Raw genomic sequence first — 16,732 nt, 5'->3', positions numbered from 1 at the left:
GAATTTTAAGTGTCGCTTCCGGTGCAAATGCATTTCGCATAATATGGTTAATATACCTACATTTTTACAAGGGGGCAAAGTTGTTGTTTAACCGCTCGTGCTAATATTGATTGAAAGATTCCAAGATTGAACCACGAGCGTAGCGAGTGGTTCGAAAAATGGAATCTTGAGCGTTGCGATGGTTTCAAAGCACGAGGGTTAAACAAAATTGGCCCCCGAGTGAAACACAAAATTTTTCACCCACCAACCCGAAGCAAATATTAAATATCAAACAAAATCAAATCAAATCAAATTCAAATGAATGTTATTAAATATTTATCATCCAAAATCATCATTTAAAAGTCAATTCTACCAGCAAACATAAGAAAACAACTCAAAATTTGCATTTAATTACTTTGCCTCACATGTGAATTAGGTACCTATTACTGATAGCACAGTGCAATTTTACTATCCGTTTTTGAAGTGCAAAGTACCTAAGTCTTTCCGAGCTGGTGTGGTGAAAAAAGTTTTTCCATGATGTCAATTAATATCTAAAGAGGAAAATAAGGACTACATTTGTATTCCCGAATATCGGTATTGTGAGCCAATATCGGATTTCAATACCGGTACCACAGAATAAATAATAGTACTGCCGTACAGAAAGGAAACTTCCTACAAAACCGAAGTTTGACAGCGGTTCAGGGTCGAATCATGCTATCCCTTTCTAATATATGGCACTATCCCTTTCGGCTATTTAGGGTTGTCAAGCAATTCAAGTGATTATCTTATCTGTGGTCGTGCACGCAAAAGGAAGTCAAGTGGTGCCAACCCTAATAGAGCCGAGTTTGGCCGAAGTCAGGAGTTTCGCACCCCTGCGGTATATAAATGAGTATCGTCCGTTATTATATGGTCTGTGTATGCCATACTTGTAACCGTACCTAACTTATTTAGGTACATAAAGTATAAATACCTCCATAATATGAGCGCTGGTGGCCTAGCTGTAAGAACGTCCGACTTTCAATACGGAGGTCGCGGGTCAAACCCCGGCTCGTACCAATGAGTTTTTCGGAACTTATGTACCTACGAAATATCGTTTGATAGTTGCTTTTCGGTGAAGGAAAACATCGTGAGGAAACCGAACTAATCCCAATAATGCCTAGTTTTTTCCCTCTGAGTTGGAAGGTCAGATGGCAGTCGCTGTCGTAAAAACTAGTGCCTACGTCAATTCTTGGGATTAGTTGTTAAGCGGATCCCAGGTTCCCATGAGCCGGGGCAAAATGCCGGGATTACGCGAGGAAGAATAAAGTATAAATATACCTCCAAAAATTTAGTTACACGGATAAACATAGGCACTTAGTAGTTATTCGCGACGCGTAGCATTTTTCAAGTTAAGTTGTAATGAGTGAATCAGTGTAGTAATAATAATAAACTCGCGCTCACTAATGTGCCGTCGGAGTGTCCAAAATTGCGAAATTTCCACATGGAAAAATTTCGGGAACTTCTTATTGAAATATGAGGATTGAAATTTTCCATATGAAAGTTCCCTTTACCTATTTGCTATGAATTTTCTAAAACGTTCCAACGTTTTGGAAACTTTCTGTAACGTCATCTGTACTCACGCTCTTTGTAAACACTTCATAACGCGGTGCCTGTTAGTCTGTGTATAAAGCGCAGTGGAAAACAAAACAACAACAAATTAGATAATTATATTTATTCCTCATAAAGCGAGTCTCAAAAATCTTACAAGAATAATAAGGTATTTGTACAAATAGCGTATTATTACAATGTGCTCGGGTCAGAGCTGCGCCGTGGCGATCCGCGGCGGCGTCTGCAACAAACAGAATTACAATTTAAGAGCGTCCGCTACCTTGCTGGGATACCAAGCACCAACTGGCGACTGAGATCATAATGCTATCTCATTTGCCCTTGTTAAGACCGTCATCATCATCATCATTATTCTCAAAAGCCTGGCTCTTGTCGGTAGAGTAATCGCCATTCCGTTCTTTTCTCTGCCACTGTTTTGAGCTCCTGATACGTCACTACGTTGATTTTCTCTTTGGCCAGGTCCAAATACGCACGTCTCGGCCTTCCTCTGCCTCTGTTTTTCTATTCTGCCTTCAATTATAGACTTTATGTAAGTATCGTGACATATCAGGTGCCCCAACATGTTTCCCCTTCTATTTCCAATTGTTCTCAGCAGAGATCTCTTCTCACCTACCAAATTTAATACTTCCGTATTTGTTTTCATCTCTTTCCAGCTTATAGCTTCCATTCTTCTCCATGTCCACATACCAACCAACCAAGACCAACCAAGAGTGAAAGAGATGGCATTATGGCCTGACTCGCCACTTAGTTTTGCGGCAAGTATAGCAGGCTCGGTTGCACGGAGCGGGTGAGCGGTTTACCAAAAATTGCTTTTTTACTCGTCGACTTTAATGGTTGAATTAAGACTTCGTATACCAAATAGGGCATGCAGTACCGGTCCCGGTACCAAGAATTTAATTTCCCGGTTCTGGGCATGGCCGGAACCGGGATTCCCGGTTCTTCCCGGTTCTCAAGGCATCATATGATTATTTTTAAGAAATTGTTTGTGTTAGCGTACAATCTTCATGATAGACTTATTTTCATATAAATAATTGCATAACTATATAAATGACTTATTGTATAAAAAAAAAAACATTTTTAATTGGCGTTCCAACCTATTTTACTAAATTAACCGGCACACTGCCTCCGCCTGGCCCGAGCCACACGGCCGTAGCGTAGTCGATGCACTCAGCACTATGACGGCACGGCATACAGAAATCAGAAATTAAAATTTCGACCCGAGAACGGATAGATTGCTAATAACATAGTCCGTCTATGTAACCGGCATAAAAGTACTGAGCAATGTTTCAGATGAAATTGAAATAGATAAATTAGGTGAAATTTTACAATTTACCATTATCCGTAATATCGATTGGCAATATTGAAATGCCTACTTTACTAGGTTAGTTTGTCGGGTTATTTGGGTCCCGGTGGGGTGCTATTATGAAATAGCACCATTATTAAATGTTATTTAATGTCCCGAGAAAGTATTAAAACATTACTACTATTGAAATGGGAATAAATAGTCATATGATGAGAACCGGGAAGTACCGGTACCGGGTCTTCAGTACCGGTTCTTTTGACACTATAAAATTCCCGGGAATTCCCGGGAATTTGACAACCGGGAATTCCCGGGAGCATGCCCTAATACCAAACCTCAAATGGGCTCCCGACTCAACTATAATGACTTCTATCGAAAGGCTTTTATGTACTGAGAAACTTACCTAATTGGGATTGATTATGATTATTTTTTACTTCCAAAAGGGTTCCGTCACCAAAAAAGTTTGAGAACCGCTGTAGGCCTAGCACATGATTGGCGCGACAGTATCTCGCCGCGAGATAGACCACACGTCTTTTTCTAACTGTATTAATTAAAGAGGGATAGACTACCCGATCTCGCGGCGAGATACTGTCGCGCCAATCAGTGCTAGCCCGGCTGGTACATATACAGAGGGCCTATCGCGAACCACGTTCGACCGGTTGCCTCTCTGTAGCACTTGTAAATTCGTACGTAAGTGTGACAGGGAGGCAACACGTCGAACGTGGTTCGCGGTAGGCCCTCAGGTTATATTTACGTTGGGCTGTAGATGCGGCTCGGGCTCGGGCTCGGGCTCGTCGAGGTCGAGCGCCGCGTCGATCATGGTGGTGTCGTGCAGCAGCCGCAGCCGCGCCGCGCTCAGCGCGCTCACTGTGCGAGTACTCGCAGCTGCGGCGCTACTGTTGACCGTCGGACCGCCGATGCACACCTCTGAATAATAACGATAGTACATGTGAGGTTATATCAATAAAGATTTGTTTTTAATACGTTTAATAATATAATAATAATTTCAGCCTATATACATCCCCCTGCTGGGCACAGGCCTCCTCTCATGAGCCGAAACGGCTTGGGCTATAGTCGCCACGCTAGCCCAATGCGGATTGGGGACTTCACATACACCTTTGAATTTCATCGCAGATGTATGCAGGTTTCCTCACGATATTTTCCTTCGCCGAAAAGCAAGTGGTAAATATTAAATGATATTTCGTTTCGTTTATTTGTCAAAAATTATATATTGATTTTTTCATGATTTGTAGCATGCTATGCAGGAGGAATAGCGTGGGTGATAGCACACAGCCTTGGGGGACACCAGCATTCACAGACATGGAGTCTGAGAATTCACCGTCAACTACGTCCTTTATGTTTCTGTCTGCTAGAAAGCTACTGACCCATACACATAATTTCTCGTGAAGCCCATAGGATGGTAGCTTCGAAAGAAGTGCTTTGTGCTAAACGCGATCGAAAGCCTTCGCTATATCCAAACTAAACGACCAATGCTCCGCCCCTTGTCTCGATCGCCTGTGCCCAACGATGTGTCAGGTAGACTAGAAGATCACCAGCCGCGCGGCCTCTACGGAAACCGTATTGTCGGTCACTAAAACAACTTGTGGTCCTGTACGTACGTACCGCAGGAGCTGGCAGTTGATAATAAATTCCATTATCTTTGAGAACAGGGATTTTCGTGTTTTGTGGAAAACCTTACAATGAGGGTTTCCGCGATCGAGTTTTTCACTAGATGACAGCACCGTGCGAGAGGTCTAGCTGTCATAATCCACCAATCATGTTTAACCATGTTTTTTTTTATTGGTTGATTTTGACAGCAGCTGTCAAAAGACCTCTCGTCAAGGTGCTGCCATCTAGTGAAAATCTCGATCGCGGAAACCCTCAATGCTTTGTATTCTTAAGTACGCTGTGAATTGGGTTGACCAAAAAGAAAAACAAAACACTATAAATTAAACGTTACTATAATAATTACCATGTAGAGGCGTGGGGTCGAGGTCGAGGCTGTGGTTGAGGTAGGCGTGGTTGCCTACCGGCGTCACTGTGAAGAGGTTGCTATAACTCCCAGTACCTGCACGATCACACAAACGTTACAGTGAAAACTAGTTCTCCAATATAACAGATAGGGAACAGAAGGAAGAAAAAAATATGGCATCGAAACTTGCGATTGCGGCGGAAGATTTGGCGATTGCGCGAGTTCTAACGTTTTAATTGAAAGTCAAATCCTTCGACTATATCACTAGCTATTTTATACTAAAATTATACTGCTAATTATATGCAGGGAAGTATATTTTCAGAATTATTTGCCGCTTGCGTCCAGACCGCGGCTTAACGATGTCCGGTTTGTCAGCTGGCGGCGATATCGATAGTCGATATTATTGGATGACTGACCGTTAGGTTCGGTACTGGGCTGCAACGTGACCGGCGGGTCCGGCGAGCCGGCCGCCGCGGAGGCCTGCAGCGCCGCCACGAAGGCCGGCGGCAGGTCCTCGTGAGAGTCCGGGCTCACGATGCCACGCCTGGAAATACATAATAAACTTTAATTCTTATAAAGACCAAGATAAATAACGGAACGTGGTAATCTTGTGCAGTAAGGAGTCCACAACGTACGTACCGGTCGATGAGGCTGGGCGCGAGCGGGCCGCACAGCACGTGCCAGCAGTTGGCGCAGGCGTTGCCGCGCGAGTACGGGTTCGGGTTCCCACTGCCGCGTCGCGATGAGAACGAACCCTTTATCTGTAACGAATCATTTATTATTTACGAATTTCCGACAGTTTAAACGTGAAGATATTGGCAAAAGGTTACGATACATCTTTTGATACATTCTATTCAGTCTCAATCGATCACGTAAATGTCTAATTCAATCATACTACGCTTATGTATACTGTATTATGGCGCATGGCATAACACTGTGGGGAAACTCTTCGGACCATGAGAATGCTAAAAATGCAAAAGCAGGCTGTAGGAGACACCGTCAAAGAGAAGCTGATTCCACGGGGATTTCACGACCCTCAGCAATGAGGAACATGACGCGAGGAGGAGGAAATCTCAATCGATCACGTAGGTAAATTACTAATTCAATCATACTACGCTTATGTACACTGTATTATGGCATATGGCATAACACTGTGGGGAAACTCTTCGGACCATGAGAATACAAAAAATGCAAAAGCAGGCCGTAAGAGTCATTATAAATGCTGGTTATACTATTATCTATCTATATATTTAATGGGCGGATTCATAAAAAAACCCTTGCCGTCCTTGTGGATTGTAAATCGCAATTTCCTCGCGAGGCGCTCTGTGTGATCATGTCTAGTTACTTACATCTTCATTGGTAGTCTGGTCCGTGGAAGCGAGGTACGTATGGAAGCCGGCCAGACCAAGCACCGACCATACGGAAAGGAAGCACACTCCTGCTGCCAACGCTGACGCTGGCTCCTAGAAAATGTAACAATGGGTTAATATAAACATGTAGTGCAAAAACTTCACCCTTTCAATATTCCTCCCGATCGAACAATTAGTACCTTGCGCAACGCCGCGGCTAGCCCCAGAGTCCTGGCCTCTAGAGCCACGTGTGCGACGGCGCACGCGAACACGAACACGGCCAGAAACGAGAGAGACACCACGAACGTGTAGAACGCGCGGTAGTTACGTCGGCCTACGCAGTTGCCCACCTGGAAACAAAAAAATCGTTTTAAAATGTAAAGTTCGTTATCACAGGTTGAACAGTTTACAAGTGAAACAGTATTGTACACAATGTGTATGTATGTATGTATGTCTTACCCATGGGCAGTGGTGGTCGAACCTCTCCACACAGTTATCACACAGAGAGCAGTGGGACGCGCGCGGCGGCCGGAACAGTTTGCATGTGAAACAGTATTTTAGTTTCACTACGCGTCCGCGGACTAGAACCTCCCTGCGAAATAATGCCAAAAATCGGACGCGTTTATCTAGCTGCCCACAAATCACAAAAGTTACCAAGTCACAGACTAATACAATATACAATGCATGAGATGCCGACTTGCATGTGCAAACTACTGGTTACTTTACTCTTTTCCTGAATGTCTTGCATTAGCATTGAACCGAGAGTATAATCACTGGCGTCAGTTTGTATACCGAACTTCCTTGAAGAAAATGTTATAATTATGTTAAAAGCACAGATGGCAAATTCTTCATTGTCAATATTAAGTCTGCATTAACAAAGTACTATTTATTTTAGAGCATAATCGCTGGCGTCAGTATGCATAACGAATGGAAGTGAGGAAAGGAAAGCAAAAGGGGCAGATGCTTCAGTGCCATCACTATTTAAAGTTGTCAATTTTTTCTGGTATCATTTGCCGTTTGAGGGCGTTTTGTAAGAAATATATATAAAATGAAATGATTAACTGCAGCTCGGTCAACTGGCGGCAGGGCGGCCTCGGCTTGTATTATGTACGTATAAATCTACTAAAAAAACACTCAACTTACCGCCTGAGCTAAATGTTAGATCTTTAATTTATTTATGTAATAAATGAACTGTACCTCGCACGGGGCGGAGGCCTGGCCGCCGTGGCCGTGGGCGCGTCCAGCGCCGCCTCGGCCGGCGCCGCGCGCGGCAGGATGCCCGGGTCCGTGAGCGCCGTGCGCAGCAGCGCGCACAGCGTCAGCGCTGCCAGCGCGGCGCCCGCGGCGGGAAGAGCGGGGGACACGCGACGGGCTACAATAGAAGGATTAAGAGTTACAATATTACCTACAATAAAACAAAATATAATTCTTTTACCTTTGTTTTATTATGCCCTCTTGGTCCTGATTATAGCCATATACATAAAGAAGCTACAGGGACTCGAAAGGACCCTGAATGGCTTCGAGAAAAGAGCGTACGGCTGAGCCTGCTTTGTTTTATTTGCTCTTTCGAAGGCACTGACTGCCATGCCCCCAAGAGACATGATTCGCCGCCTGACGTGCGACAGAAGTTTTTGTTATACTAATACGGTGGCAAACTAGCATCCAACATCCAACCTGCTTGATGCTAAGCGGTTCCCGTAGATGCTATATCTAGATGCTATGCTAGTGAAAGTGACTTAAGTGCGTACTGCGTACTTACCCCCTTATTCATAAACGTTTACTAAAGTTGACAAGCCGATAATAATCGTTTGTCCCTTTCCATCATACCAATACGTCGGAAAGAGACAAACGATTATTATCGGCTTGTCAACTTTAGTAAACGTTTATGAAATAGGGGGCGTTAGACATTATCCGTCAAATGCAAAGCGAAATTCAGTTCTGCCTCCGCAAGGTGAAGTCCATTCGGGTTGGACATTCTGTACGAAATACTACTTATTCTGTGCTAGAAAGTAGAAAACTACTAACCCAAGTAAGGCCCGTCGAAGGCGAGGTGTAACGCTGACGTAGCAGCAACCAACGCCAGGGTCAGAAGGAAGACCCCGGGCTGCGGCGCGGTCATAAGGCGCCCATCGCACCAGAAGCGGTTGCGCCCCGCAAACACCTCCCACTTGCGCGTCACGCGCCGCCGCGCCATCTCACCATTACGTGTAGCCTCACCCTGCAATCATCGAGACAATGTGGAGATGAGCATTTGCATCGTTAACTTACTCAATCCGTTGACTCAGTGACCCAAAATGAAACAACCCGCCAAGTGCGAGTCGGACTCGCGCACGAAGGGTTCCGTACCTTTACCACAGATTATATAATAGTTCTTACGAACAGATACTTATCTCTCAAAGAAAACGCAAATACCTACCGTTTTGATACCTACGCAATAATACAATGGAATGACCTTCGACGCGCCGCTCCCCGCACCGCGCGCACCGGCACAACGCTAGGGTTGCTGACACTTAGAAATGATAAATAAATACCTACTTAAACAGCGGAGTGAAATACAAGGAAAGCTAAATCTTAAATTATAATAGGTACCTACCTAATATTCCGTTTATGCGTTAGTGTTTGCGAAATACTCATTTTAAAAGCTCATATGTCCCTGCAGTAACCGCAGTGTTTACGCCGTTTTATAAACCGCGAAATGATCCCAGCAAGAATTAGTTTTAAAACTTCGTGTAGTTTAAAATCTAACAGGTTTTAAACTACACGATTTACGTTACATAATAGAGAAAACATCAATACAGGTATTATAAGACAAACAGGGCATACGTTTAGTACTTAATACCTACATTGAAATAGCAGTAAGTACCTACTTTCGTTAAAATAAACATGACAGTACCAAAAGAACTTAAAAGTTAGCTACCTACTTGTTTCAAATAGATACTTAGATAGGTAAGTATATAACTAGAAATGTGTCATTAGCACGGACCTAGAGAGTAAACCGGATAGTGTACATTAGCCAAAAAGTGTGTCCACATGAGAAGTCAAGGTGGGCCGTTGCATCTCTTTCTAATTAGGGTGACCATAAGTCATATGTATGTGGGATATTAGGATAACATTGAATATATAGTTTGGCCAGGATCTTTTCTTATTCATGCATAGTTATATCAGTTATAAAGAATTATACTGTATTTTCGCTGTACTAGTATTATGGCCTAAAAAGGGATGGATATAGTTTTTTTTTCTCTTCTGTATAACGCTTCACACAACCTTAGGTACTTAATTTAGTTGTTCTAAAAACTGTTATTAATAGGCGTAGATGCTGGACCACGAACATGGTCGATCCTCAGGAAGGTGGTCCGCCGTAACGTCTGTCAAGAATACAGGTATGAGTGAGAGAGATAGAGAGACAGATATGCTGACAGAACCAGAGGGTCTACCGCGAACCGCGTTCGACGTGTCGCCCCGCTGTCACACTTACGTACGAAAGTGCTACAAAGAGGCAACACGTCGAAAGCGGCTCGGGGTAGGCTCTCAGGACACCCCTACTGTCCTGAGAGCTTTTTACAGTCTTTGCCGCGTTAGGTCCCATGCCCTTCATAGCAAGCACTAGCCGCCCCTTTCTCAGCACCCATCATATAGACTGCCACTTAAAATATCTGGCCGCCCTAGGCCCGGGCCTACTCGGCCTTAGGGCAAATCCGCCACTGCCACAGGGTCGCGTGGGACCGCTACGCCCGTTTGCTATAGTTTTTAACTAGGACGCTTGTCACTGGAGCATAGACACCGAAGTTTGCATCGTTTGACGAGCATCTTTCTCTGTCTCTGTAATTATTCCTTTATAGGAGTAAACGAGAAAGATGCCCGCAATTTGCGAATCTCGGTGTTCACGGTGGTAGGCCATCTGTGCGAAAAGAGAAGAGTCGTGAAATGTAAAGAAATGAGTGATGTGCATTTCCCAGTAAATTTTCCAAAGACGGTAAATTCCCAGTAACGTTTCTGGTATCGTCCCAAAAGTCAGTAAATTACCATAAAGTTCTATTTTTCTTTTATTATCAATGTGTTTTTTTATTATCATAACAATGTATAAATGTGTCTGTAGTGTTTAAGGACTTTGAATTTCAATTTTGGCAATTATTTATTTGTATTGGCTCTCATTTTACCAATTTAAACATGCCGAAATAAATACATACCTATTCATGTATAAATGTGTCTGTAGTGTTTAAGGACTTTGAATTTCAATTTTGGCAATTATTTATTTGTATTGGCTCTCATTTTACCAATTTAAACATGCCGAAATAAATACACCTATTCATATAAAAGAATTGTGTAACACTGATTCTCATCGTGCCGACATCATGGTCACCCTAATGAGTTTGACAATGTTGACTTGTATTTTTATCGCAAAATGTAATAATTGTGGCTTCCTTGTGAAACAATATTCCACAATTAGAAATTCTTTCACTCCTACAACCTTTAACGCAACATTTATTCACCATTTTAAGAAATTTTTCATTCACGTGTTTTGATAACATGTCATCACACGTTAGGGATACCAATTAATATTCAAAGTTACTACAATGTCTAATATAAAATTATAATAAAATTAATGTTTTTTTGTTGTGCACATGCTTGTTTAATCAGTTAATAATATTGATATCATAATTATTTACAAATTACTGAAAAGATATCAGAACCTTACTCTAAATAAAGCACTTAAATAATATAAGAAGGTATTTAACTTTAGTAGTATATTGATATAAATACTACCACAATGGTATATTTTTAACATTGGCAACATGTGCGAGTGAGACACCGCGACCCACCTTTGCTATCTCAAGTGGACCGTTTTCTCTAGTCTAGTAAGAACGTCTTTCTGGCTCGGTGATAAGGTTAAATTTAGTGTGGCAAAAAAAGTGACAGTTCACTCCACCTTATAACTTCATGGTCATTAGAAACATTACATCTTTAAAGAAATTTCGTAGCTTTTAACTATCGTAAAATTAACGGTAGGTTTACTTACCTTTCCTCATTTGTCGGAAGAGCAAAAAACGATAATTTATTATTTGATTTGGTATTTTTGCAGCCATAAACACTACAAGCTGTGTAATTTTTTTTTCGTTGCGATGACATTTCCTTCGTATGAATGATCTCACAGGCATATTCGAGCGCGCGTGCGTACGTTAGCGCGTGTGGCAACCAACTGGCTTGCTTGTCTACCGTGAACGCGAGCGGATTCGTAGGTATTAATCCGAGCTCGCGCGGCGAGTTCCATAGGCCTGCCTTTACGCAAAAAAAAACGGCAAAAAAATCACGTTTGTTGTATGAGAGCCCCACTTAAATATTTATTTTATTTTGTTTTTAGTATTTGTTTGGTTTGAATATCGGCAACAGAAATACATCATCTGTGAAAATTTCAACTGTCTATCACAGTTTATGAGTTACAGTCCGGTGACAGACAGACGGACAGACGGACAGCGGAGTCTTAGTAATAGGGTCGCGTTTTTACCCTTTGGGTACGGAACCCTAAAAACTAACTAAATTAACTAGAATTAACTAGAATTAACTGAAGAAAATGGAAACAACGCCTTCCAAGTGCATGATGATCGCGTCTCAGTGGCTAAGGTAAATAAAGGCGTTATGTATCGGACTCAAAACAATTGACCATGTCCAAAACGAAACAACAAATCATGTCATAGTTGTATTAAATTGACTACTACATGTAAATACTTAGGAGTAAAAGAGGAATAAAGTCTAAGAAAAAATGGCTGTAGCGTCATCTACATTTGTTAAATTCGATTCGATTAATCTTTGCACAAAACATATACCTACTCGTACAACTAGTTCTGTTGATAATATTCGGGCACAGGCGGGATTAGGTGCATTCAAATAAATCATTCCCTTTTGTACCCGCCTCATGTAAGGCGGTAGCGGCAGTCACATGGGGCGGGGACAAATGGGATTACACCCTGGTAATGTGCTGTTCCACAAATTAATAACTTTCTGATACAAGTAGAACAAACCTTCCCCGTATGGTAGGAGCTCCACACGTTCTTTAGTATCTGAGAGCATATGCACATGCTCCGTACGCCCGCGTCATCTGTAACAATGGCCTTATCGATTATAATGATCTATTTAACGCTTAATTATAGAATATTGTACTATTTTGGTGATTAATAAGCCCTGATGGTTTCGTCGCTTTCGGCTTCGGCACAGAATAAATAATAGTACTAGGTTCATAAGAATCACTCTCTAACAAAACGCGTCTGTTAAGATTAGGACAGATATGACCGCTTAGGTGGCAAGAGCTCCACGCGCGGCTTATGGCTAGCCACCAAAATTGGTGTGGGACGGATGTAATTGTTGCAAAGCGACGAAATCGCGGAGTGAGCCACGCCTGCTTTCGGTAAAGTAGTGACTGTGTTAATTCTTGGGATTAGGTTAATTAGCCGTGGCAAAATGCCGGGATAAAGCTAGGAGGATGATAATGACTAATCTCTACTATATTATAAATGCGATATTTAAACTGTGTCTGTCTGTTAAAGAATGGACGCTAAGAATTTCGTACATTGACCCGATATTTCCTAACTCTATCGGACGTGCCTAATTATGAATGGTTTCCCGCTCGCAGTGGCATTGACCGTATGTGAATAGTTTCTACTCATAATGTAGAAACTTAGAAAGAGAACAGGCGGGTCAATGTATGAAATTCTTCGTGCTCAGCGTCCTTACTTTACCTCTTCACGCTTAAACCGCTGAACCTATTATTTACGAAAACATTATCGACTCTATCTCTATGAACAATTGATTACAAGTAAAATAGTAATAGATAAAGGGCCACCCCTGGCGTTTAGCGTTTACCCGACTCCCTCGTCTCTGTTGTATCGCTCTGTCAAGAAGATCGGAGGAATAGAGGTCGTGGTCATGTTGAGGCATCCGCAGGCGGACATAGCTCTTCGCACGATCTGCCGCCGTCTCCCCCTGTTGGCAGACTGTCTGGCACAGTCAGATACGCGGTTTCCAACTACTGATTTTATTTGGTCAGTCCAGCGCATAGGTGATTTGCCGCGCGATCTGGTTTCCTCCATTCTTTCTTGTACGACCAGTCGCTCTATGGAGTCGGTATCTCGCCTAGAGACATGTCCAAAGTACTGCAGTATGCACGACTGTACTACGGACGGTCGATAAACGCTGTGTGATGCCGAGTTCCCGACTACCTGAGAATGGTCATTTAGACCATTTACTTAGACATTACATTACATTTATTTATTTAGTCTATTTAGAGTAAAGGCCCCTAATCTATTATTGGACTTTTACTCTACTGTTTATAGAGATAGAGTCGATAATCCGTTGGACCTTCAAGATGGTTCTAACGACTTTTTACTACGTGGTTCATTTTACCGTGTTTTGCAGATTTATTGTCTGTGTTTACGGTAAACCTTACAATTGCATTGTATTCTTAAGTACGCTGTGAAGTGGATGGGCCAAAAAGAAAAACGAAACACTATAAACCATGCAAACCAGCAATAATATGATATGATAATTCTAATGATTTGGAACTCTGATAGTGAAATAATTTTACGTGTTGATAATATTGATACGATTAGGATTAGGGCTATGACGAAACACCACTGGAAGTGATGCTAGCTAGTTGATGAGGTTAATAAGCGAATAACTGTCAAATCTCAGGAAGAGCGAATAATGTGGCCGCTCGTTCAAGGCCAGGTCAATCAGTGCCGCTAACTCGACAATCGTTAGGCCGTACTCAAGCGTAGGCCGAATAACTGCACCTTTGGCTGCTGATTATACAATCGTTTAGAAGGGTCATTTAACAATAAACAATTGAAAAAAATACATCAGGCGCCATTCATTTATTACGTAAGACGATTTAGGGGAGGAGGGGGTCGAACATATCTTATTTTTTCTTATAAAGGGGAGGGCGGGGGTTTTCATAGTTCTTACGTAAGTCACAAAGATACGTTTTTTTGCATTTCTATGAAATTATTACGTTTAAAATAATACTTCCACACTCTATGCTATCAACGCAGAGAGTTGGCAGAGTTAGCTTAAACAGGCTCCAGTACCTTTGTAGGTACGAATAAACATTCCAAAAATGTTTTTTTATAAAATAAACACTAAAAGAAACCAAACGTTTTCTCATTTCTTCCTTTAGATTCTTACGTAATATATTATGGTAATATAGGGGTGGGGGGTTAGCCTATTCTTATTTTTTCTTACATAGGGGAGGGAGGGAGTCAAAAACTTGTAAAAATGACGATTTTTACGTAATAAATGAATGGCGCCTCACATCTTTTTAATTTGGAATATCATTTTTATGACGGTAACAGAATGGATAGTACGGTAAATGTATGAACATTATAAAATTGATCAAGATCAAAGCTTATTCGAGCCTGAGCTTTTTAAATTCATTTTCATTTATTAAGTAGGAAGAAGGTAGCCAAAGGAACCCCTCGATAGAAGACCACCAACACATCGAGTTATACCCATTAGAAGGTTCTTCAGAAGTACTTGATAGACATGCTTATGAGAAGTACATGAATATTAAAATAGTCATACTTTTCACCAAAACAGTAACATTCACATTTTAATATGTTTTTTAATAAATTAGAGGTAGAAGTCATATGGCTTTTCTGGTCCAGAAAAGCCATTGATAGAAAGGAATGGAAGCAGCTGGGAGAGGCCTATGTGGCAGAAGACACGCTGAACACTAATCCGGACAATACGATGTGTTAGTTTTTAAGTAAATTTGTTTATAAATATAATGTAATACTGTTTTAGTTTCGGCAATAAAGGCTATTATGATTATGAGAAGTCATATGACTGTACCCACAATCATTAACATCAAGCACACATGAATTTGGATCAAAGTGCTTAATACTGATAAGATTAGCAAGAAATGTTGTGTTAATATAATTAACAACTCATTTTCTCGTTATATCACCAATGAAATGAAATGGTTTCTATTTTAAGGCCAAATATATTAATCCTTCTAAATAAATTTGGTGAATAAAGTATATTATTATATATTTCTGTCTGTATGGGAAAATGTACCCGCAATGGCAGATTTGCAGTCTTGGCCGCTTTAGGCACCAGTAGTAATTTAGTAAAGACTAGCCATCTTTATCAGTAGATCAGCACCCATTATTTAGACTGCCGCCCATTCATATCTGGCCACCCTAGGCCCGGGCCTACTGGGCAAGGCAAATTCCCCACTGAGACCTAATCACCAAACTTTAGTTTTAAGTATCATTTCCTATTCTCATTAATATTTTGTGATTTCTGCTTTAACTAAAAATGCTTGCATGCAGCAGACCTGAAAGAAGTCCTTTTGTTCCGCAGGAAATTATAGGGCAGTACCCATCACCATTAACCAGTGGAGCACCCTACTGTCACATGTGTGATAGTAGTTTTTATAGGAGTTCCATACTACTGTGACACTGGGGCGCTCCATGGGTTAACTCCAGGGATTGTGCTAAATGAACACGACTAGCAAAGACACCCACTGTTCCCCTTCAGGAGTCCATACAAAATTCATAAAAGGCCCTTTTTAGATTCTTGTCTTCTGAAAATATTTTTGGGTTACATTCTAAAGGCTAGTGAGGTCAAGAGTCTAGGATAGTGTCCTTAAATTAAAAATCAACACTACTAAAAACATGAGCATCTGTTACGTATACGTTATAGGCATATCTCAGTCAGTCAACCTGTGACCTGTTTGACAGGCCAACAAATTGCTTAACAAATATAATATACAGAATGATGTCATCGCCCTCGGCCAGCACCGCGGCGCCCTACGCAGGTTCTCCAGGACCTAAGACGTAATTCTCACCAAAGAAACCACCCACAACAACGTCTGCTCATACCCAGCGCTTGTAAACATCTCTAAACGTATGAAAACAGGAGAGTAACGCATAAACATGTAACGAAACAGCCCGAGGAGGCCGTGGGCGGGATGAGCCCGCGGCGGCCGCCCTCGTCCCTGGCACTCACCTGTCGGTCGCGCGGATCATCCAACCCGTGCCCGGGAAGCTCCGACGCGACGTCTTGGCTCTAGTAAACACTCCCACACGACACGACACTTCACAAGCAATTCACAGGCACCTTATCTATCGTCCAAACTTTGGTGGCACGATACAATACACTCAAGTACGTACCGTCAAGACAATGTATGCACAAAAATATTTGTCGAATGTGTCAATAAATAATGAATTCATTATTAATACTTAAAATGAAGTAACAAACTTTCTCTTGCTTTTTTTGGTTGTCTACTAAAATGACCACAGATTCGATCACATGATAACAAATTGTTAAGTTGTCATGTTCGAGTATGTCAATCATTTATTTTTGTTATATAAATTTTGTCAAGTTGTTGATTTTGAGAACTAACTAATTAAACTTATGAAAAATTTGCTATTTTCCGACTAACAGCTATTTTTGGTTAAAAATAATTTAATAAAGTTTTAGGTAATAATCACAACAGCTTTATAGTCACAGTCTGGAATAATCTTCGAACCA

General features: G+C 41.6%; 1 protein-coding gene across 1 annotated transcript; it reads right to left on the bottom strand.

The window, feature by feature from the left end:
• Positions 1–1,675: 1,675 nt before the first annotated feature.
• On the bottom strand, positions 1,676–16,507 carry LOC134793789 (palmitoyltransferase ZDHHC9). Its single transcript, XM_063765462.1, has 12 exons — positions 16,208–16,507; positions 12,223–12,299; positions 8,231–8,423; positions 7,403–7,577; positions 6,665–6,797; positions 6,406–6,555; positions 6,206–6,319; positions 5,496–5,617; positions 5,273–5,400; positions 4,857–4,952; positions 3,639–3,811; positions 1,676–1,807 (listed from the first exon to the last, which is right to left on the bottom strand). The coding sequence occupies exons 2-12, from the start codon at positions 12,277–12,279 to the stop codon at positions 1,775–1,777; spliced, it is 1,374 nt and encodes a 457-aa protein (XP_063621532.1). The 5' UTR covers positions 12,280–12,299; positions 16,208–16,507; the 3' UTR covers positions 1,676–1,774.
• Positions 16,508–16,732: the final 225 nt, after the last annotated feature.

The sequence above is a fragment of the Cydia splendana genome, chromosome 9, assembly GCF_910591565.1.
Source record: "Cydia splendana chromosome 9, ilCydSple1.2, whole genome shotgun sequence".
Classification (NCBI taxonomy): domain Eukaryota; kingdom Metazoa; phylum Arthropoda; class Insecta; order Lepidoptera; family Tortricidae; genus Cydia; species Cydia splendana.
Note: the sequence above shows the minus strand (reverse complement) of the source record. Positions and strands in the feature narration are given on the sequence as shown.

Coding starts and splice junctions, on each gene's coding strand:
- LOC134793789 (XM_063765462.1), bottom strand. CDS start 12,279: ATGTGCATATGCTCTCAGATACTAAAGAACGTGTGGAGCTCCTACCAT. Junction 8,424..12,222: donor GCTCCTACCATACGGGGAAG/GTTTGTTCTACT, acceptor CGATGATTGCAG/GGTGAGGCTACACGTAATGG. Junction 7,578..8,230: donor CTTCGACGGGCCTTACTTGG/GTTAGTAGTTTT, acceptor CTTCTATTGTAG/CCCGTCGCGTGTCCCCCGCT.